Here is a 23,831-nt window from a genome sequence, read left to right as displayed (position 1 = left end):
AGAAGCTTTAACACTCATTCCCTGTGTCTTTATTGTGGTGTTTGCACGAGTAACACTCACAGTTTCTCTTCCATTCTGACAGCAGGTATAGGGAGGTGGAATGGAGAGAGGCAGTGGCATTGTGCATCATCCAGGAAATAAAGGTTTATCCTTCTTCGTGTCACTGAGTTTGTCACTGTAAAAAGAAAGGGAAGGCAAGTGGCTTTGGCCCTGTATGCACACACATTGATTTACTCTAGTATGTGTAGTGTCTGACTAAGATTAATCTTAGAAAAGTTTATTTGCCAAGTGTCCTTATTAAGAGTTTATGACTAATTAGAAGTGAGACTTAATCGGTAAGTTTATTCTGTTACAGTGAAGATTGTATTTACATGTAAGGAAGAAGCATATGAAACCACTGGTAGACTTTACGTTTTTGCATTTTTTTTTCTTTGAAATGTGCAATATTTTTGTTCAATAATAGAAATTAAATGCTCAAATTTTTACAGAAAAGGCAGTGATAACTTTATCACTTCTCTTCAGTCAGAGCTGCTTCTCCTAAGGGAAAGAATGCTGTTTGACAACAGATCCTGTTGGCTGCTCTATATCTGCAGGAATAAAAGCAAAGCCTCCACTACCACAAACAGTGATGAAACTGTTCCGTTAAAAAGAAGACGTAAATATTTTAATTAGTGCTAATATCCGGAATCAGTGGCACTCAATACAACAGTTTATTTATAAGTTACTCTTACTTGCCATGCTCTCATGCCATTAATGCCATAAAACATTTTTTGTTTGCTTTTGTGTAAGAAATACCAAGGCTAACTTAAGTGGTAGTTGTGAGTAAACCAGCGTGATGCTCCATGATATAGAACTCCACATCAATTGTTGGATCTATTTATCATCTTCTGAGGATGTTCCTTACACTGAAAACTTGTAACAACTATGTTCAGCCAAACTCGGTGTGAAATGGAGAGCTTTTTCAGCCAGCATTTTGTTCTTGTTTCTCACAGATCGTCTGGTCTGCCTCCCAAAAAGACCACTCCTCAGAACATAACTATAGCCCTGCGTCTTTTCCAATGCAACAAGAAGGATTCACTAGTTTCCATGTTGCATTTAAAAAAAAAAAAAAAAGAGACATTACAAATACACCATTCTTAGTATAATATTACATTTCAGGATGTCTGTCACTGCTTTGGAATCCTGAAAATGTAGCTTAATCTTGTGACACAAGATCTTCTTTAGCAGGGACGTTGGACTAGATGATCTTCAGAGGTCTCTTCCAACCCCTACCATTCTGTGATTCTGTGACACAAGATACGAAAACATTGTTTCTAAACTGAAAGGCCAGTAGTTTTTGCTGGGTATTACTTGCAGTGTAACTGGTGTTTGGCACTATTTGAGAAATGGTGTTGTATGCCAGAGGCATCTCTTCTGCCTTGAGTAGCTACATTTGTGGTAGACAGCTGTGGCAATTCCTGTGTCCCACTGGAGGTAGGATGTGTGTGTGGCCTGTGACATACTCAGAGTATCTCTTTAATAGGAAACTTTTTGGATTGTCGTTGCCTGAAAAGTTAAATGCAGTGTCTGAGAACATTCAACATAGTCTCAGTATGATTCATGGATTTTAGCTTGTTATTTCCAAACAGCTCACTCTCTTCAAGCTCTTCTTACATTGAATGTTTGAGAGTGCATAAATACTTTATTAAAGAGACAGACAGATTGAGACACAATAATGGGGCAATATGAGTACCTGGACTAGATACCTAAATAATACTGCTAATAATTCTGATGAATCATTTTTGAGCAACAGGAGGCACTCCCTTCCCTCAGGCTAAGCACATTGCCTGCAAAGTTTTATTAATTTTGGGAATGGAAAATGAGAATCAGCTGAAACCTGTAAGGCAACGTTAACTACTGGTAGACCACTGAACAGGCCATGTACTTTGAACTGTAGCTCCACCAATGTTTGTTCAAAATTTGTTTATCAAATTAGAGAGTTTTACTTTTTTATCCCCCTCTATGTACATATGTATTCAGAACCGTTTAGGTGGTAGGCTTAGATGGTCTGGTAGATGATAAGAACAGAGTGCAACTGTTCACTTTTATACTGTGTTCATCTGTATGTATTGTGTGTGTCTATAATGACCGTAACAGCTATGAAACAGTCTGGAGACTGCATAGAACATCTGTGTTCAGGGTAGTCAGTGATTTCTTTCCTGTAGGGAATAAGCCTAGCTAAGTTAGGAAAACAACATTTAGGACAAGAATCTCGGTTTGAAGAATGCTGTTCATTCTGCTGAGGGTTATAGCAATGATATTCCTAGATCATTGTAATTTTTTAAAAAAGAAAAACAAAAACCTCAGCAGAAAATAAAAGCAGCAATACATTTTACATGTATGTTTTTAAAAAGCAAGACAAAAGAAAGGAATCAATGAAAAAGTCAGTTAAAGGAGGGGCTGTAAAATATGAAAAAGGTATAGATATAGGTATTAGATATTCCCAAATTTAAATATTGTTTATAGTATAGTACAATTTGTTGTGGGTGGAAATGTTTACTTTAAAAAGCTCACATTTGACTCCTCTCTTCTAAAATGCTTTAATTGCTGTGTAGTATTTCTATTACGTATTGTAGTTTGTATCCTTTGACACACACAAAATGTAGGAGAAACTGGTTTCCCCTTTGTGAATATAGACCATTGAAAAAAGTAACACCAAAGGACTTCTGCCTCTTTCTTTGTTCTAATTCATTGTTCCTCTGCTAATTCTTAAGTTTTGTCTGGGTTTAAATCTTCTTTCAACTGAAGAATTCTATTGGATGACATAAAATGTTTTAGATACAGGCATATCTCATACTGCACTATGTACCTGCTCTTCTTTTAACTTTATTGGAAGTCTAAAGAGTAAGGAATAAAGGTAGAACAATTAGAATGAAATTGAAAATATTGATTACTAAGACCCTCCATTATATGAAAGTGACATCTTTTGAATACAGGCTCAGAGGTAAAGTTCACTGCAACAACTTCTCAAACATCTACCGTAGCATTTGCAATGCAAACAAGCTTAGAATGCATAGTCATCAATCCTCTGTTTTCCTTCATGTTGCCTTTAGTGCAGTGTACATACTTGAAAAACTTAGTATCTTTTTCTAAATATCTACATTGCCAATTTTACTCTGTGTTGCTTAACATCACTTCTGCTTTTTATTTGTTTAAGAAAAAAGTACAAATAATTCTTACTGGTTTTCAGTAGGCATGAAAATACTCAAAATTATACTGTGTCAAAATACTTAAAGTTTTAAAAACAGTTTCTTCTTCTAGAGTGATGACTGCCTGACTGCACTGGGAGTGGGAAGAGAAAGCAGTTGTCCACTCAGGCGAGAGACAGTAAGTATTATGTAATCTTTTTCAGTATCTTCTGTACCTGTTACACAGTGTCTGTGCTCTTGGAAAGTATATACTTGCTGTTTAGCATGATCCCAAGGGTTTATGTTGCTACTGTAGATTTTGTAACTCTTACAAACATTGTTAAAACCAGCATAACCATTTTACTGATTTGCTTATATGGCTCTTGAAAAATAATTTTGTAAATTTTTGATGAGTGTAATTTGTCTTTTTTACTTGAATTTGAATCCTCGTAGAAATGTCTGAATGTCACATCAGAAGAAATTGCATTGCTTTGAGCATAATTCTAACTGATTTGCGTTATTCTTTGGTCCTGAGGTGCATTTCTTGTGTCTGCTTATGGTCATTTTCTGAGCATATGTCTCCAGAGAATATAATGGCAATTTTCACATTTTGTTTCAATTACCAGGCCTGTCAAACCAATTGAATTACAGAACACATCGGTATTTTAATTTTTTTTTATTTTTGGGAGACAGACAGTGGGACTTGCTTGATTGCTTTGAACTGTTTGTTGGCAGTGTTTCCATGTTACTGAATTTCTGTAATTTATTCCAAAAACCAAAACATTCACACTAGAACTTTTCTTACAAAAACACTGCAAAAGGAAGTATTTGTTGCACTGCTTTTTATTGTTTTTCATGCTAACAAGTAAGCAGTGTTATATTCTTTTTCTTTTTTTTCCTTACCTTGAATGACCTCATGATTTTCATGGTGTTATTTCTAAGGAAACCCTTGGCACTTAACTGTAATGGGCACTGTTAGTTAGAGCATCCCTTACTGGACATGATCATACGTCTTCCAGTTCTGTGCAGTTTCTCTGTGGTGGTCGTTAGTGTGTTTTGGTTTAGTTCTGTTCTATATTTCTCATTGCTATATTGCCAACATCACCTGTGATTACTGTATTAGCTTTCCTAATGCAGTGAGGAGAGTTATGGTAAAGGTTATTTAGTTGTTTAGCTTTTTAATGTTAGTTCAGGATTACTGAATGCATATTTAGATAAATTTCCCATCTACTGAGAACTATACTGATACTAATTCTTTAGTTCTGACCAACTCAAATTACCACATAGAATTTGCAATGGTAGAATAATTTCCATCTTTTCTCATTCATAATTGATTTAATCTGTTTAATTGGTGACATGGAACTATGAAAGTACAAGTGACGCTGGATATATTTTTGCACATGTAACTCAAAAGTGATCTTACTCAAAAGAGAAATACAAATACAAACAGCACTGCACAGTTCATCAGTCTTAGGATTTAAATGCATTAGATTAAAAATGTATTAAAAAAGGAAGTTTTGTTCTCCAAGTCACTATCTTCATAACAAATTTGCTCTCTATTTCAGTCCCTAATAACCTCCTATCACTCTTAATGATCTGTTTCTCTGATCTCTTACAATTTTGTAGGGGAATCCAAAATGAAGATTATATGTAGGGAATCAGTGTTTTTTGGGTAAAATAGGCCATAATTTTTGCTCTTATGATGTAGGAAGTGTGCAGTTCCCTTATTCTTCTAGTTCACTTATTCTCTTTTGAGTTTTTTCTGCCCTGAGTTTTTTGGTATAGGCTTTTGTTCATGGGACATAGGAAATAAATAAGAAGTTATACTTGTTCATATTCTGGGTAGAAAGCAGGCTTCTGGTAATGTATTCTGTGTAGTATGCACAGTACTTTTTTCCTAGAAAGGTATAAATGCACTATATTTCACTGGAAATTGATTTATTATGTGAAGTGGAATATAAATGTAGTTTTGGCAGATATTTTTAAAATTGTATATGTAAATCCTTATTTGCAAACAAATAAAAAGTGCAGTGATCAAAGCAAAACTTGGCAATTATATTTTTGGACTAAATTTTTCTTTGGTAAAACTGTCATACTGTTGAAGTATTTATTCAAACACATGCTTCATGAGAGCACACAGAATGGGATCTGAAGGTGGTGTAACAATTCTGAGAAAGTGAATGTGTGAAGTGGGTTTTTTTTTCCTTTTGCTTCACAAGTAAATTGCTTATAAAACTAACAGCTGCTGTTTTGAAGCTAATCTTAGTGAATTGAATGTTCTTAACCATTTCTACAATCCCACAGTCCTTTATCTTGCCTCTCCTGCTGCTTTCCCACCACCCCTGATCCCATTAGCAAAACTTGAGACAGCCTCAGCTTTTACCAAAGTGCAGCTTTGGTTTCAGCTGCTTTTCTGCAAGAGGAAGTGAATGTTGCGCTTTTTTCTCTGTGGCATGGTTGTGATAAAGCTGTGGTGCTCTTATCTCTCTTTTAGGTAGTGGCTCTTTATGACTACACAGCGCATCGATCAGATGAGCTAACCATCCATCGCAGTGACATTATCCAAGTGTTATACAAAGATAATGATAACTGGTGGTTTGGCAGCCTAGCAAATGGACAGCAAGGCTATTTTCCAGCTAATTATGTGGCTAGTGAAAGTAAGTTTACTGCCGTCTTCCTGGTATACTGGTGTGGGTTTAACTGATGGTCCAAGATTTTACTATGCTGTAGAGCTTGTTGTTCTGAAGACATGAATTTATGTAGCACACAAATAGCATAATGATGACTTATCATGATGCAGAAATTGTATAAACTTATCAACTTGCTAAGTGGTTTGGTATACCTGACTTAGGAAGGTATTGGCACTTCAGCATTCCAACTTATATAGTACTGGCTTAATTATCAGTCAACTGGATTAATTCCTTGTCTCTTCTTGCATATAGCCACCTGGTTCATACCCTGCCTTTGCAATGTTTTAGGACACATCAAAGTATTTTACAGACATCTAAGGTTTTTCTTAGGCAATCTCTGTTATATCTAACCAGCTACTTTTGTAAAAAGTCTTGATTTTCTCACTCCTCTCATGGAGAATACTCAGTTCCAAAAAAAAGTGGATTTCAGCATAATTTAAAAGCTAGAAATTTTAAATTTGAAATTAACAGAAATGATTAAATCTCACATCTGACCATTGAATTTGTGGTCAAGTCATTGTCATTAAAACAATCTTGATTAAACTAACACAGACAAACCTAAGTGAATCTCAACAAAAACTGTAGTAAGCATCCCGAGTCAACTGGTGTATAGATTCTCTATATCCTATCAGTTGTTAATTCAGCTTATGGACATAATGCGTGCTATAAGAAATTCATTTGCCTTCCTAAACTATCAAGCTATCAGTTATACTGATGTTTAGAAATCTTTTAACCCAACATTTCTCAAGATGTGTCCTCCCATTTTCTAGTTCTTCCCTCTGTCTTTCAAGTGAAGTCTAGTATTTATGCCTCTTTCCTGAAAAAAAAATTTATACATAGCACTGTTCTAACTTGATTATAGTAATCAAAATTAACTTAACTCCTACCTTTCCCCCTTGTCTTCCCGTTGCCCATTCTGTACATTTTCTCCTTCCTTTCTTCCTTGCAAAATAATCCAGAGAGCAGTCTGTAGGAAGAGTCTTCAGGCTTGTTGTCCTTAAAAAAACAAAATAAACTTTTTGAAGCACTTGTTCATCTCTGAAAAAAATACCCTGGTGTGTAATTTGTTATTTCAGTTAGTGACCATCTTATTATTGAATCAAAAGAAGTGCATATGGTATATTTGATAAGTGTCAGCTGCACTGCTGTCAGTATGGACTTTGTTCTTAGTCATGTAAATGTTTGTTGGGTTTTATCTTATATAGTTACCTATATAAATCACACTTAAATCTAAGCTTCCTAGTATAAATAAAAGTTAATGATCAAATTTTGATAAATTCTCATACAAAGTTTGGCTTCAAACATTTCTCACCTGTTTCTGTTCACATCTTGGTTTTGACTAGATCATAATGTCGTGGTTGTTTACATAAAATAGATACTTTTGTAATTCTTTTACGGCTGTCATAATTGTGAATTGTGGATCCTGTTTTCAGAAGTATATGAAGAACAAGCTTCAGGCTTAGTACCAGATTCTACTCCTCTCCTACTCGAAGGACCAACAGAAGCAGAGGAAGGTTCTCCAACACTACGTAAGGTAGTAATTTGAGAAGGAAGGATTCTGTAAGTAGTGGTGGAGTATGTCTTAGTGTGCCAGGTGAACTGTATTCATTTTTTTATCTTTTTTTTGGAAAAATATCTTACATGTAGGCCTCATTCCAGGCAAGCAAATAGATTTTCAGATGTCTAATGTTTGTCTCATGTGGAACCAATTGTTGAATCATGTGGTAATTAATTATTCTGCCTACTTTTGCACCATTGCAATGAGTGGTAAATCTCCCTTTGACTTCAAGGTTTACAGAAGTATCTCGTACAGCTACTTGGCCTAAATAACGGTTCAAGAAACAACATGAATTTGTCAAAACCTGACATAATTTCATGTATTTAACTGTCATTATTGGAATAGGCACTGCCACAGACTCTTCAGATTTTCTACTATGAAATTTTCTTAATGGTCAGGTTGCTTAGGAAGGAGCTGTGATGTTGTGCTCTCAACTGTTTTTCAATCTGTGTAATAATAGCCTAATTAAAGGAATATAATGTGATCATAAAGCCAAGAGATCAGGAGATATGTTGCATCTAAACATTCTTGCTTGTCAGTGGATGTTTCTGATAGCCTCATGAATGAGTGACTCTGCCCATCCAGGCGGTTGATCAAGAGTGGACTATAGAGACATCATAGTTCCAAGGTGCAAAGGAAAGAATTATTTTTGGTTTGAATATATCTAACATCTCTTCACTGCCACTCTATACTTATATTGGGTTGCAACTGCATATGGCATTATGTTGTTTACATATGTAAACATACGTATTTTATGCAGAGACATTCTTGTTTCTGTGATTTTTTTTTTTTTTTAGTTAGCAGTTAGAATAGAGGATATACAGAAGAGCAAAGAAGCAGGAGCCAAGATTTAGCCAAGGGCAAAAATAGGAGCTTGATTTTTATTTTACTTTTTTTCAGACCTTTAGAGATACAGCTGAGGTGCAAAGCAGGCCAAATGACTCTCACTTCTCCACAAAAAGATTAGAAATTTTGCTTAGCTTGCGTTCCCCTTCTGTGAAGTAAGACTGATGGTTGTTTTAAAACATTGGGTTACTTCATAAGAAAAAAAAATAGAAATTAGTTTGATAAATGTTAGAATTTAAGATTTTAATTTTTTTAATTTCAAAATGTTTGTGTCCTTCTTAAGTGTGTTTTCCAGCTATTCAGTCATTCGAGTGGTACTAACATAAATACTTCATAAGTGACTTGACTTTTCCATGTACTTTTCTAAAATTTAATCCAACATTTTGTGTCAAGGTTTGCAAGACTGCAAACTTATGCTGTGTTACTTAGTTACAGGGTGGGGTTTTTTCCACCTGATTTATCTAATCTTTGCTGTATAATATATATTGCAATGTTCAAAGTTAAAAAACTGAAAGCTACTTACAGTAACATTTTTTTATGTAGCCTTTGTTTTGAATAGGTGAATAGAGAGAAGTAGCATTTAATAAATTATTGAATACAGATTACTCAGTTGGCAATCTTGTTGAAGCCAGCTGCTATAAATCAAATTACCAAGTGTTTTATTCCTAAGTGTACTTGAATTAACAAGAATTAATCCCTACATCAGGTAGTCATAATTAATCTGAAGTATCTTTTACCTTTTTATAGCTGAGAAACTCATAGCCAAACCATTGTCCAAGAAAGTTAAAGGTGCAGTCACTTCCAGATATTCCTTAAAGACAGACTGGAACAAAAATAGGAAAAAAATACAATATTGCTGGAATGCATGAGGATTTCTTTTATCAGTTGTCTACACTGCTGGAGGCCAGGAAGGTGTCCCAGAGGGATTATATTGCTGTACTTGCCAAATTTCACTCATACTCAGATTAGAAAAGGGAGAAGTGCTGAAATTCTTACTGTCATTAAAAACCTGTTTATTTTTTTCCACATCTTTTTTTCTCTTTTAGTCTAGTAGGAATCTAGTTGATTTACTGGATCAAAATTATTTTACATGTACTAACTAATGTTACTAAGATTGAAAACCTGTATTTATTATTCAGCTTTGTGAGAGGGTTTGATTACTTTTGATCACCTGTATTTTCCCAAGTGTCTATGTTTGACATACTTTTCTAGCAATAATTTTTGTATTACTAGTAGCACTTTTTAGTTACAGTGGTATTTCATTGATATATTCTTTACTGGCACTTTAAATACACAGCCAATTCAATTCAGTAATTAGCTGCAATTTTGTAGTTGTCCGTATAGTACATACAGATACTCATAAGACATGCTGAATAAAGTGTACAGTATCAAGAAAATATGTTGCTTTTTATCTCGCACAGCATCCAAGGGCAACAAAATCATCGAGTCCAGAGAAAAGTAATATCTACAAGTCCTGGAAAAAAAATTATACAAGAGGATGTAATTACCAGATTAAACCAGCAAAGAATGGACAGTAGAGAGAGTAGTACATGATGGAGTAAACAATGAACATTGAATAACAGTGAATACTATGCAGTCTTTTTTATTCCCTTCAAACAAGATTAGGGAACATTAGACTAGAATGGAATACATCTAATATTGGTAGAAGGAAATCTTTGTTTATGCCATGCTTAGTTAACCTGGTGGTGAACCAAGCTGCTACAAGATGCTATTAAACTTACGCACTCAGGGATTAATTTTTTTAATTACACATTTTAAGCTGAGGTAATGACTGAGATACCAGATCATCTGAAGGGCTGGGAAACGCAAATGTGGCTTTTTTATTATTATTATTGTTATTATTTATTTTAAGTTACATAGGCACTCTATAAATCACCAAGATAATCAATTGAATCAAATGATGATTCAAATATCTGTGTAAGACTTGCAATGCCTTGAAGTGAAATGATTTTACAAAAGCTGCAGAGGAAACAAATTCTTATTCATCTTATTATCATAATGAAGGATAGTTCTACAGTACTTTGTCTTTAGGCAACACCATATACTTTCTGAGACAAAACTGCTAAGACCACTGAGGGGGCTGATCGGTTATGGCAGTTCCTGTGTTGCAGCAATGACACAGCAACTTTTCTTCCTATTCCTTTATTTTTAATTCAGTAAAAGAGCTAATGAAGAGAAATGCTGATTTACTTTACATGGGAACAAGAAAAATCATTTTTTAATACCCCATGGCTTATTTTTTTTAAAATAAAAAATTAAGCAGAAGAAAAAATAGGCAGAAAATGAAGCTTTTTAAAAAGCCTAAAAATATTTATCAAATTATTAACTTGTTGCTTAAATTATTACCACAAGCGGGAAAATATAAGTGAGCTTTTTGTTCATGTTTGGGTTTTGGTCATAGGCATGTCTTCCCAAATATATAGTTATATCCAGGTCAGCTATATCTATTGTTTTTTTCTAGGGTTTTTTTGAGGAACACTTGAATATTTAGCTCTGTTAAGACTTCAAAACACAGTTACTCTGAAAATCATCATAACGTGAATACTACTATGGCTTCAATTACTGAGACTACCAGATAATCTAATTATAAATAGTTTTCCAACTGCAAATATTATAAATACATATCTAACTAATTATCAGAATTTTATGATGAATGAATAAAATGGAGTCATTAACATTCAAAGAGGGTGTAATACTCAAGATCTAATATTCCTCTTTGCTAATATTTTTTTCAAATATGTGGTTCAAAGAACCTGCTTTCAAAATGCTTTCTACCATCAACTTTGCATTCATAACATAATGATTTTATGCAAACCTTGTTTTCCTGCCTTATGAGTTACTTAACTCCTGAGCCACAAAATTAGGTCACAATCATCTTTAATTACAACATATATCTAAACTGCCAATAGAAATTTCATGGAGGGAAATTCTCACTGCACTGATAAAGAATCCCAAAAAATAGACAGACCTGTAAATGTAGACCTCCAGTAAATGTGCACTTTTCAAGTTCCTTAGATGAAGGCAGAAAAAACAGCAATTCAGATAGATTTCTGTTAGAAACGGAATTTGGATTTTGACAAATTTTGGCAAATCAGAGACATTTCAAAGTTAATAAGGTGGGTTTTTTTTACTGGAAATGTTCTGCTGTCTATAAAATCTTGTGAGTATGTTTTTTTAATTTAAGATTGCCTACCACTCAGTACATAAAATGCATCTAATTGGATTCTGAATGTTAGATAGTCAGTTCTATATTATGTGAGCATAATGGGAAAAAATAATAGACAAAAACAAAACAGTAATTTTTAAGTTCTGTTAAAAATGTAATAAAATATTCTTTCTAGTATGGTTTATGTTTGAAAAATGATGTTAAGGTGTAAAAATATTTTTTTTTTTACATAAGCATGAAAAGAAAAGGTTTACCTTCAAGAACTACATTATTATTACACGATTTGGATAATCTGCCCAGAGATCATCAAAACTTGATTCCATGTATATTTAAACAAAGGCTGGGATTATCACTGTTCACATAAATAATTCATATTCTCACTCTTCTTCCCCTAGAGTAGATTATTGTCAGACTTTATGAATACTTAGCCTAACATGTCTGAAACTAACCTGCCAAGCAATTGATGCTTTCCCTTTAGGCTTCAGCTCTTTCGTTTGGGGTGTTTTTGTGGTCTCAGAATTTATTTATTAGATCTAAAAATTTAAAAAGCACAGAAAACTTAAAACTTACTCAAAAAAAAAAATACTAGCTAGAAATGTTTGTATTAGTTTCACCAAACTCTTTCATTTTTTATTTTGTGTTGTTTGTGTTTCCTCCTGTAATGGTGTCTTTTGTCAGGTTACTGAGAAACACTTCAGTGACTGGTCATGTTTTAGGAAGAGGAGTAACTGGGAAGGTGTGGTAATGCTAATGAGGGAAGTATTAAAGAATTAATACAATGACACTCTTGCAGTGAATGGAGCTGAAGATTTTCAACATGTCAGGAAGTGTGTTCATTTCCAAGGTTCAGGGATGTTGCAGATCCCAACAAAATCTGATATTCACTTGTATTAGAATGCATTATAACCATATTTACAATTCTGTGCTTCATTTGTGCCTACAGATCTCCCTTTCTAAAGGCATTGACATCTGGGCTGAAAGAAACTATGCTTTTCTAGAAGCAGTCTGCAAAGCTGCTGTGTGGTCTTCCACATAAACTGTTGAATAGGCATTACAAAGTAGAAACATCGTTGTAAATCCTACTTTTGATATAGTAATTACTTGGATTATTCTTGAAGAAATCCTTCTACTAAAAGAAATGTTACTATGGTTCCATCTACAAGGAATGTACCATTTTCGTTAAAGTTCCCTGATGTTAATGTATTTCAGCTTTTTAGTTCTGTACTTTCTTGTTTTTAAGTATTCTAGTCTCCCTTTAAAATACAATTTGTACTGTTCAAGTTGAATTTTTCTCTTAAGCATGTGTAGTTCTACTTTATTTGTAAGCTGGTAGCTCTTTATTTTTGAACTCCCAAACTACCTCTGTAATTCATAATGCATTTTATCTCAAAAAAATGTTTATGTAACCTGTAGAACCAAAAATACTATTGAAGGACACTTACATTATTAAGGTAACTCTCAGGAGCAAGGAAACTTCTCTCTTCCCCATGGTTTTCTCCTTGAGTCCTCATAGCTTCTTTCTGGGTAGGATTGAACTATTTTTATGCAAATTTTAATGCAAAGTTGTAACCACAGATAAGTTCCCAGAGGCCAGCACTTCAAGACTGAAAACAGCTGTTTTAAACCATAGTGCTTCAGAGTGGAGTATATTGTCTCTTCCTCCTCTTTTTTTTATTGTCCTTCAAATAGTCATCTAGTTGATTTTATTTCTGAGGTGATGCAGTATTTGTCACTGTTGAGCTACGAGTACAGTTTTCACCTACCAGATTTTCTACTGGTGTTTCCTATCCCTGAACAGGCCCAGGATTTTGCCATTTTAAAGACTAGGTAAGGCAAAGTCCTCTCTGCCTTTGGCTCTAGCATTCATAGATGGAGAAGCTAATGAGTTTTGCCTTAGTCCTAAACACTTCAGTAGTTTAGCTGTTTTTTATGGGAAAGATAGGAATTCATGCCAATGTCTCTGTTATGTACAGAGCCACAGTTCTGCTAAGCACTCTCAACTAAGTTAATACTGTCAGACATCAGGATTTAGATAGGCTTGTTCTTTAAAATCACCAGAAAATGAAAAAAAAAAAAAGCAGTTATTAATTAATTTCATTTTAAGTAGGAAGGTCATGGCAAAAGAAACATGTAATTCACCTAGCAAAGCCCTTTGCCAATGGGAAACGTGTGGAGAGGTGCAGAGCAGCAGGAAAGAAAATGGTCAATATGGTGTCAGAGTATTTCTCCCAAATTTGACTTGCTACAACTGTGTTGATGGGAGACATCAACGTGGTTCTTGGGGATTAAGTATGTTGCTATAAATCTTTTATCTGTGGACTGTGGAACAAAATACAAACTTAATACTGAGTTTACCATCCTAAACACTGTTCTGAATAGACACAGACACATGTTGTTCTTGCCATCTGTGATCCAATGAATCTTTAATTAGATCAAGTTCTGTAGAAACAGCTTCTGTGGCAGAGTTCCCCCTTTGCCAAGTAAGCTATAGAGCAAGCACATTTACTTTCATCGCTTGAATCACCCAAATAGATTGCCTGCATCATTCCTGTCTGTCCATCTACTCTTAGTTTTTCAGAGAACCTCTGCAAACCATCAGTCTTAGAGACAACTCTTCACAGCATAGAGGACAGCACTACTAAAGATGCAGACTTGGGAGAAGACTTTGTCCCTAGTATTTCCTTTAGATGCCCTCTACTTCTTGTTTTGATGGGAAGTGTGTTCTCATACATTGATACATCTGATTGTTTCCAGGAGTTGCACAGGGCAGGTTTAGTGCTTGACTTACTGCTGTGGATTCTACAGCAGGGATCAGGAACTGATATGCTTTTGTGTATTTAGCCTTTAATTATTTTGCCTTGGTTGTTTCTTACGTGGCAACACAGAGACAATGATAAGTATCAAAAAGAACTGTAAAGTGACCAAGCCTTTTAGAAAACTGAAGTAGGTATTTTATTTTTTATGACAGTACAAAGCAAAAGAAACTTCAGAAAACTTTTCTCTTTGTCAAGAAAATTGAACGCCATTGGTGGCACACTGTACAAGGAGGCTTGTATTTTGTACTATGTTCAGTATTTGTTCTTATGAACAGAAATTTCAAGATATAGTTAAATATGAAATAATATTTATTCTTAAAGCAAACACAGCCCTAATAATTCTGTATTAATATTTAAACTGTGCAATGTCTATTCATTTAATAAGTAATACTGTGTCTGTTACAATCCTGTATTCGCTGAATCTTAGTACAGATGCAGTGACAGTAGTGCAGAGCTGTTTGGAGCTTCCTGTGAGGTCAGCCCATGAATAGCAAGTGATTCAGAAGTGGGGAAAGAATAGAGATCAACAGCCTCTTCATCTCTTCCATACTTTAGACTTCTGCAGCTTGTTCCATACATTAACATGCTCTTAATGCATTCTCAATGTCTATGTGTTACCTCCTCAGCCAAATAAACTCCTGCCCGTTTTCTCAACCTTCACTTACTCATCAGCTGTGCTCTTCCTGCTGCTTCATCCACTTGTTGCACCATCTTCTGCACTGCCTTCTTGCATCTACCACTAACCTCACTTGTTCCTTCAGCACTGCTACTGCTTACTTACCACACAGGGATGGGAAAAGTAGAGCAAGGAGAGGGCTAAGGGGGACAGAAAGGTAGTGGCAGAGAGATCTGATTCAAAAAGATCTAATAGCTAGTTCCTGCCTTATTATATGCTTGGAAGTTTGTAGGGATGAGGCAAGACTGTCATACTCAAACAGTATTGTGGGAGTCTGTCCTTAGGAGTTCTTATTATTTACCATATCAAATGAACACAACTATTAATTTATGTGCATTTCTTTCCCTGGTACTCATACCAAAATGCTTTGCCTTAATACATAAAAGCCTATGTGATGAGTTCTTTTTAAATAAGAAGCTTTGGTTAGGCAGCTTAATTTAGTGTATGCTTTAATCTTCTAACAAGGATAATTTTTTGTATTTTGATATCTGAAAGTATTAAAAAACTTAATCAATTTTTTATAAGTCAGTCTTGTGTAGGGATTCTTAAGAGTATTCTACTAGACTGTTCTTTGGAAAGGTCCATACTTCGTTATAGTATTAGTACAATGTAGAAATTCTCTAATATTGACTCAGAAGGAGAATAAAAATCCTAGTTCAACATCATTTGCACAGGATTTTCAGAAAGAGATTTCACTTTTGACTGCAAGTAAAGTGAATTTGTGATTGTGTATGGCAAGGAACCAGAAGGTTAGAAATGCCAAAGGAAGTATTAGTTACTTAAAGTCATTCCCTTTACAGCACTCCCTTGTATTTTCATATCAATGGAATTATATTTCCTTCTTTTGTGTTTACTTTTACTATTGACTTAGTCTCAAGTTATTACTGTATTAAAAAGGATTTTCTGTATGAAGTAGAAGATCTTTTTCTTCCTAGTTCCACCAATGCTACGTTGTTATGTTTTAATAGACTGATTTTTGTCTAAACTAGTCCAACAATCTCTGTTTTTTCAGCAGACTAATCCTAATGACTGTTTTAACACAGCTGGTTTGGGGTAGTGTGCTTATATGAATTGAGTAAGTCGATGGAAGCTTGGTCCTGTTTCTTCTAAAGTCAGCAGAAAAATAATATTTAACTAATAAAATAATACTAGGAAGCAGGACCAAAACAAAAAAGTTCAAATTTTATTCAACTACTAATATTGACTAGGTGTTTTTTAAATGTATTCCATTTAGAGTTTACAAAACTACTTAAACTGTTCAAGGCCCAAAACTGAGATTTGGGAGATACAGATTCTGGTTCAAACATGGTCTTTATTTGTGTAGACCGAGAAAATTTTAATCTGCACCTCACTTTATCCTAAATTAAAACTGGGCAGTAGTACTTAACAAGAGGGTGTTAATTTTTATTAATTAGGGCTTTAAAATCAGTGATGGATAAATTTAGTATCTGAAAGCAAAATATTTTCATTCTATTTTAAAATACCAAACTAATGCTAAGTATTAAAAAGAACTGCTATGAGGCAATCCTCTGTTTTCTCTCAATGTTTGAGTTAAAAATGGAGGGAACATGATATTCCTTGCCTGTGAGGCCACACAAAATGAAATGAACGACTGACAGACTAGAACTGTCAAGAACTGTAACTTTTTTCTTCTCTGCTGCATCTAGAAGGCTGCTGTTGACTTTGCAGTTACAATGCATGCTGAAGTTCTGTTGGGTACTCCAGGGCTGCTAAATGATACTTTGTTCCTAATATTGCTTGTTTTTAACTGGAGTTTTAGAGACAGCAGTGTAGTTACTGGCTGTTTCCTAGAGCAATTCGGGCTGACAGCAGAGCGTTAAATATCATAGTTACAAGAGAATGGGTACTTCTGTGCTTAGTAGAAATGGATAGTCTGATCTTTTTAATACTAGGACTATTTGAAAGATTGAAAAACAATATAGTAATTTTTGCTTTAGACTGGCTATGAATCCGAAATTCAGCAGTCTTAGAAAACTCATAAATGTGGCCCAGGTTTTGAGGATTGAGTTAGTTTCAAGCCTGTTGTTCTCCTTGACTCCCAGAAAAAAATCCTTTTTAATGGAAAATACAAGATCGAATCTCTCCCTCCTTTCTCTGGCATAGGGCTCCAGTTTTCTCCAGCTTTACAAGGTTCTTCAAAGGAACTAATCCCCACTGGTTCCTGCATATAACTTGCTTTCATGCATGCCTTACCAAATACGCACTTAGAGAACATAACTGTCCTGTCAACCCGAAGTAAAGGTCCACAGTAGTTTTTCACTGACAGCATTGTGATACTAGGTCTGAACCTACGATGTGCTCCACTGCTTTCCACAGCTTTTCTCCTTGATTGTGGTGCTCTGGAGGCCTGAAGTTCATGGCTGGATGTATAGTATACGCTTGGTTCCAGAAGAGCAAATTTTGAGTGAGGCGTATAAGGCCTATCCATTGTGTTGTCTTCTGCCCTCCATGAAAATGAAACCACATTGCTAGTTACGAGATACTTGTGAACAGCCTGGGTGGAAGAAGATAGAGAAAATATATCTGTCCCTGAAGACAATACACTCAGAAAGGGCATTTATATTTCCTTATGGGAATTCTTATATTAAGTATGAAGCCTGTTAGAGCTATACGATGATTGTTTATAGGACTGAGTTGCATAGACACCTGCTAATTACATTGGAAATTAGAGAATTAGTTAAACTCTTCCAGGTTTAAGGGTTTTTGTTTGGGTTTTGAGGATTTTCTTAGCCCTGAATTAAAAAGTTACCTGGAATGATTTGAACAGCTTTACACTGAAACTTACAGGCTTAAAGAATAGACAGGTTTCAATTGTTAAAACTATGCATTAAGATGTCTTTTTATCATTCTATCTTTATTCATGTAGTAGCAGAAATAAGTTAATTCTTTAGAGACATATATTTTAACCTGATATCAAGCAGATTCATAAGATTTTGTTTCTAGACATACCTGAAAACTGTCTTTTATTTGCAAGTAGCCTTTTCTTTAAAACAAAACAAAAGCAGGGTACTGTTTCCTTGTTTGTAACCACATGGGAGTTAACATTTTATGGGTGGTAGACATTCTTTTTCAAAAGAGATATATTCTCTCCCTATTCAGGAAACTGGTGGGTTCTCTATGTACATGAGTTGGCCTCATTGTCTGTCTTTTCTTTTACAGATGTCGCCAGTCATCAGTAAGTCAGGGGACCTAAAATGTAGCTTGGAGCGTGACACAGATAGAGATTTACCTGCAACAGAGTAAGCATGAAACACTTAAAACAATTTTCAGTGTTACTTCTACAACTGCTGTTAGAATACTGTGAGAAATGTTGAACTGGTTATTTTGTTTTAGCAAGTAAAACGAAGTTATCTTTAGGATAATTCAAAAAGTGCTTCACACCTGAAGGAAATAAAGGTTTGTATATATGTACACATATACACATGTGTACACAGTCTATCTCCCCTGACAGGACTATATGAGAATCAAAACTCAGGGTTGCAAACTGCAAATTATTTTTGCTTCAAAAAATTAATGTAAATTGCAAAAAGTTGTCACATACTGACAAGATGCAAGCTAGCATCTTTGATTGTGACACTTGCATTTTTTAAAAATTGTATGTATTCATGGTGTGACGGCTGTAAGTAGATGAGATCTCACCATTTTGAACAAGAGCTTCCACAAATCTTTAGCTATTGCAACTATTTATACTTCAAATAATACATCTGAAAATATTTCCTGTGTTTGCCATTACAAATATCTGTCATCTATACACAGTTATTTCACAGTTCCCAGACTGGCCCCCTCCCCATACAAATAGTCTGTGCCTGTACACTGTAGATGCAGATACATATCTAATTTTTACTTTAAAATCTTAATGTATCTAGACTTGAAAAGAAATTGTGAGTGGGAAGTTTAACCCTCATGTATGGTGAGGGATGAGCTACACATTGATAGAATTCAGCATTGAATTTGAAGCATGGCTATTCTGATAGGATGTACATTAAGGAAGGAAATGCCTTAAAAGCACAGTTACTGTGACGGTTGATATATTCTGTTAGAAACCAGTACCAAAAATTTGGTATGACTCAACTCCATCAGTAAAACTTCAGGAAACAGTTCTTTTGAGTGACCTTTCCAGGGCATCCACTGAAGAACATGGGGCCAGATTGAAAATGTGGAATCATGAACGATTTAATCAGATCCAAGAATTTTGGGTCCTATCAAATATAAATTATTCATTTTAATGGAAAGTAAGGCTATCCTAAGAAAAAGTCGCACTAAAGTGTCATACTGAAGAAATAGAGCCCCAAAACCACTTCAGTTACGTTTCAAAAAGGTTAGAGAAGACATCCGCATGTGTGAGTCACCAGAATGTGCTCAGGAGAAAAGAGCATACCAGGACCATGGTGGAGATGCCAGTGTGAAGTCATACTTCGTGTCATTGCCATCCTGTTTGGTCAAAGAGCCACGTTGCAGAGACTCATTCACAAGTTTTCAGAGTACTGAGCCGTTCATACCTGATCATTAGTGAATGAGAGTGAAAGGCACCATGGGGCAGCTATAAGTGAAAGTGCTAACACCTGCACAACTCACTATAGCTTTCTCTGAGCCTCCAAATGAATGATTGCTATTTTGCCTGTTAGAACGGTATTCATATGACCACAATACCTGTTGTGAAAGAAAGTTACTGGCAAGCCGTGCATGTCTATTTTTCAGAATTTCTGGATGAAAAATATGGTTTTGCAATAGGAAAGCAAATTTTATCTGAGATGGTAGTAGATTTTTTTTTTTAATCTTAGCCAAATGGATAACTTATCTTCTATAGACTCTGGAAGAAATAGAAAAATGTCCATATAATAGATGCTAAGTGAACTTAGTTTCACTAGGTAAGGTTTTATCTAAGTATCTGAAGGAATTGATAAAACATCAGCCTGATGTTCAAATAATAAAAAGATGAAAACCGCTTCTCAAAATGTGAGTAGTTTCATGCTGAAAATTTGTTTAGTGACCTCACCCTTCAAATATTAATAGTTAGATACTATTTGTCAGTACAGACAATATCCCCTTAGATATATTGCCATTGTACAGTTTTAATGAGCTACACTAGGTAGTGCTCTCTGCATAAATTTACAAGTGATTACGTATGAGACTCAGTTGAACACTGAGTAGTTTGGTACATTACTACCGATTAATTTTCTGTGGGGTATTCCAGTGTCAGAGCTGCAGTAATTCATGTATTCATGAAAACACAATTGAGCTTAAAAAAAAAATTCAGACTGTAGGCAGACAGTTGTCAGTCCATTAGCAAGGCTGATGTGTAAACATTTTAATCCATAAATATGGTTACATTAGGACAGTATCACCAATGGTAATGCTCTTGCAGCAGCCGTTTTGGGGAAACTGCACACACCTCATTACAGTCTTTCTTCTTCATTCACTCGTCTATGTGTGTCAGCAGCATTTAACATAACAGTTTGGTCACAAACCAAGACCTTGTTGTGCTAGGTACCATACAAATTCTGAACAAGACAATACCTACCCTTGAAAGTTTACAATTGAAGTTTTATTACATATTTATGGTTAAATAAAGTCAGAACTTCTGCCAGGAGTAGGAATTTATGGTAGAAGTGGTGTAACATCTGTATAATCCTTGCCAGCATCTGCAACACCATTCTAATTCCCTTGTTAAAGGCACTAACTGAGAAAGATACAGGAGCTTCACTGGTGCTTTGGTATTGTGTGAAATCTGATAAGTATAAACAGACATTAAAATAGTTACTGATTTTGTAAATATGGCATGGTTCAGGTAAATTAAAATGGAAAAACTAATCTTTTCTAATGACTTTGCCTGCCCATCTTATTCTTGTTGAATAAATAAACCAAGAATCTCTTTAATTGCAAGTATTTTGGTGTTTGAGCTTAGGAAAGAAAAACCAAAAAAAGTGCAATAGCTTTTATGAGAGGAAGAGACTGGTAATTTGTATTTTTTAATTACATCTGTTGACTATTGATCAAAACTAGCTGTTTTTTAAGATCACGAGCAGTTCCTTTCAAAGCAGTGCTATGATATGTTAAAAAGTAGACTACTGGAGCGGTCTTGTATTTTGTCTTCATGGCTTTTCTTTGTTCTGCTGCAGCATGGTAGTTTTTGTAGCTCTTTCAGCATTGTACTCGAAGGGGATAAGCAGACAATTGCTCTAACACATCAGCTGTAGGTGGAAAAAGCTCTAAATTTGGGCTAACTTTGTATTTCTTTTACTCTTTTTACACCTACTTTCGTCTAGAGGTGCAAAGAAAAAGAAGAAAAGGATACAGAGGAATGAGAGAGAAAATCAGCACAACTTAATGGGTCTCGATACTCCTGTACCATCAGTTACAGCTAATGATGTTGAAAATGAACCTACAGCCCCTGGGGTGGAGTTGAAGAAGAAGAAGAAAAAGGCAATGAGAGGCTCAAACTTAAGTACAAATGGAAAGACAAATACTGCCTTTGAGCCTGAATGCTGTGATATATAGTCAGAATTCATTTCCAAATACTGGTGTAGCATTTGGTGTCCACATTGAAGGCAGCAACTGCAATCTCACTTCTTAGGATTAACAAGAAATAACAAAAGTAAAAAATACTTAAATAGACAAAATGACACCAATTGGGACTTACTAACAGTGAAAACCAAAGTTTTGAAATACTTTTACCCTGATTTCCTTGAAATAACAGACCTTGAATGTTCAGCTCCTCACTGGATGGATAAAATCTGAAACTGTCAAATACAGTTTTTACCAATTTAATATCTGATTACACCTTAATTTAGACATTTCTGTAGACTTTAGATCAATCCATTGGGAGCAGAGAATCAAGTGAAAAAGTGATCTAGAGCAAAACAAGCCCAACCACTAAATGAATTATTAAATTAGGATTTTTTAAATGTGCTCTAAGTAAAATAGAGGCGTGTTTGGAATAGTAGAATTCCAAAGGAACACTGACATTACAGTGTACCTGAAAAACAAGCTTTTAAAATAACATTTTCCTGACTTAAAATACTCACTTGGACTGCTTTTTGCAGCTCTGAATTGAATTGTTGAGTAACTACCTATGCAACTACACTGTTCTCAGTGGGACTGTTCATGCTTACCATTGTAAGTAAGCACTGCAAATTCCAGGCAGTTACATTTTTTCAAATTAGGTTTTCTGTACATAATAAAGATGCATTGCAGTTTTGTCAGAGTTCCTGACTGCTTTGGCAGCAGTCTAACCAAATATACTTTCCTTTGTCTGAATGGAATATTATTTCATATCCAACTGTGCTGTTTGTGTTACTTGTAGTAAGTGTCATTAATCTACTTTTTTACTTCAGTATTATGTTGTGAACTTTGACTTTAATAATTGTCTACTGTGCTAAATAATTCATAGTTTATATTAAATGAAATACTTTCTATCAGTTAGTGTTGGTATGTTTTCTGGCTGCTGATGTCCAGTTTATTTTTACTCTGCTAGGAAATTCTTCCTCCTCCCCCTCTGAAGCAATAAATAACATAAAATTAGAAAGCCCTTATTTAGTAGACAGGACACTTGAGTCCATTAAAAAAAGAAGTGAGAATAACAGTGTTGGGCAGTGATGTGTGAAATGCACCCAGATGCAGAGGACTAGTTGCTATATATTGTAATATCTTCCAAGCACGTTTTGAAGCCAGAAAAATCTTTAAACTTGTTTCTTTTTGGTAAAGCACAGGAGCAAACACTGTTTTTTAGCCCCTCTGGTAATTGTACTTTGCTGACAATCCTCGCTTTACTTTGACTAGAGCATGTGTATGGAGTCCTCCCCTAAATGGGGCTTGCATATAAGTACAGGAAACTTATTAATGTCTCTTTCCCCAGTCAGAGTTGGTGTAAAATTATCTTTGTCCTGGGACTGCCTTGTTCTAGCAAGGCTTCTAGCCTCTTACGTTTTTGCTTTTGCAGTACATTCCAATTAATAATTCTGTGTGACGTGAGGGATTTAAAGGTTTTGGGGTTTTTTATAAAAGAGAAAAATCTCAGCGTCTTACATTTCCTAAAACATGGATCACATTAAAAATAAGGACAGAGTACAACATCAGGCTCTACGTCAGGGAGAGCTGAACAGTAGCCAAGATCTGGGAGCTCATTGGAAAGCATTGTAAAACGTTAATTTGGCATTGTGGACACTGAAGACAGAAATAACACTTCAGATAAACACCACAGAGAGATGGTAGTTCTAATCAAAGGCACAGCACCTCTTTTCATGCTTGCAAACTAGGGCTCCAATTATGTTCACTACTCTGAAGCTCAATAGAGCTGCTTTGCCACACTTTCCAAATTGAGAGGAGAGGCAGCAGTAGTGTCTTCCAAGGCACAGTTCCAAATAACAATTAAGCAGAAGGAATCAGATAAGAGCCAAACATGAAAACGCAGGAGTTGAAACTAAACTTTTCATAATGTTTTCTTGTAATTGCAGTAGCTTTTGTTTTGGTTTTATAATTTCTTTCCTCCCTACCACATGGTTGGTTAGAGACTTAGTTCCTTTATACTGTGTTACTGTGGTACTAGAGTTTTCTGCATTCATTTAATAGAAAGTGAGTAAAAGATCTGAAATTTAAAAGAAAAAAGATCTAAGTGATCCTTCAGTACTAAAATTAGACTCTTCAGTCTCAAATGTCTTCAATTATTATTGTGGCATAATGGTAAAGACAGTTTTTACCTTTAGTGCAGAAATATAGCTGTGATAACATTCATTTCGGGAAGATATGCTTTTCTTTTCAGTGTTATGTTATTCTGTTTGGATCTTAAATTTACAAGAAAGATTAAAACTTTTAAACAGTTTGGATTAGGATAATGGTTTAAAGAAAGAAATTTGAAATTAAACCTTATATAA

General features: G+C 35.0%; 1 protein-coding gene across 6 annotated transcripts in view; it reads left to right on the top strand.

Moving 5' to 3' along the window:
- The window catches only part of AHI1 (Abelson helper integration site 1), a 92,525-nt gene extending 70,260 nt beyond the window's left edge, over positions 1-22,265 (top strand). For 4 of the 6 annotated variants that reach the window (XM_061990789.1, XM_061990785.1, XM_061990786.1 and 1 more), the window contains exons 21-25: positions 3,301-3,366; positions 5,662-5,824; positions 7,291-7,391; positions 18,121-18,200; positions 21,228-22,265. In XM_061990789.1, the coding sequence (XP_061846773.1) occupies positions 3,301-3,366; positions 5,662-5,824; positions 7,291-7,391; positions 18,121-18,200; positions 21,228-21,459 (642 nt within the window). In that variant the 3' untranslated portion in view covers positions 21,460-22,265. Of the gene's footprint in view, positions 1-3,300; positions 3,367-5,661; positions 5,825-7,290; positions 7,418-18,120; positions 18,201-21,227 lie in introns of those variants that run through there. The other 2 variants (XR_009818236.1, XM_061990790.1) reach the window with 2 other exon arrangements.
- The last annotated feature ends 1,566 nt before the right edge of the window (positions 22,266-23,831 follow it).

This window comes from Colius striatus, chromosome 2 (genome assembly GCF_028858725.1).
Source record: "Colius striatus isolate bColStr4 chromosome 2, bColStr4.1.hap1, whole genome shotgun sequence".
Classification (NCBI taxonomy): domain Eukaryota; kingdom Metazoa; phylum Chordata; class Aves; order Coliiformes; family Coliidae; genus Colius; species Colius striatus.
Note: the sequence above shows the minus strand (reverse complement) of the source record. Positions and strands in the feature narration are given on the sequence as shown.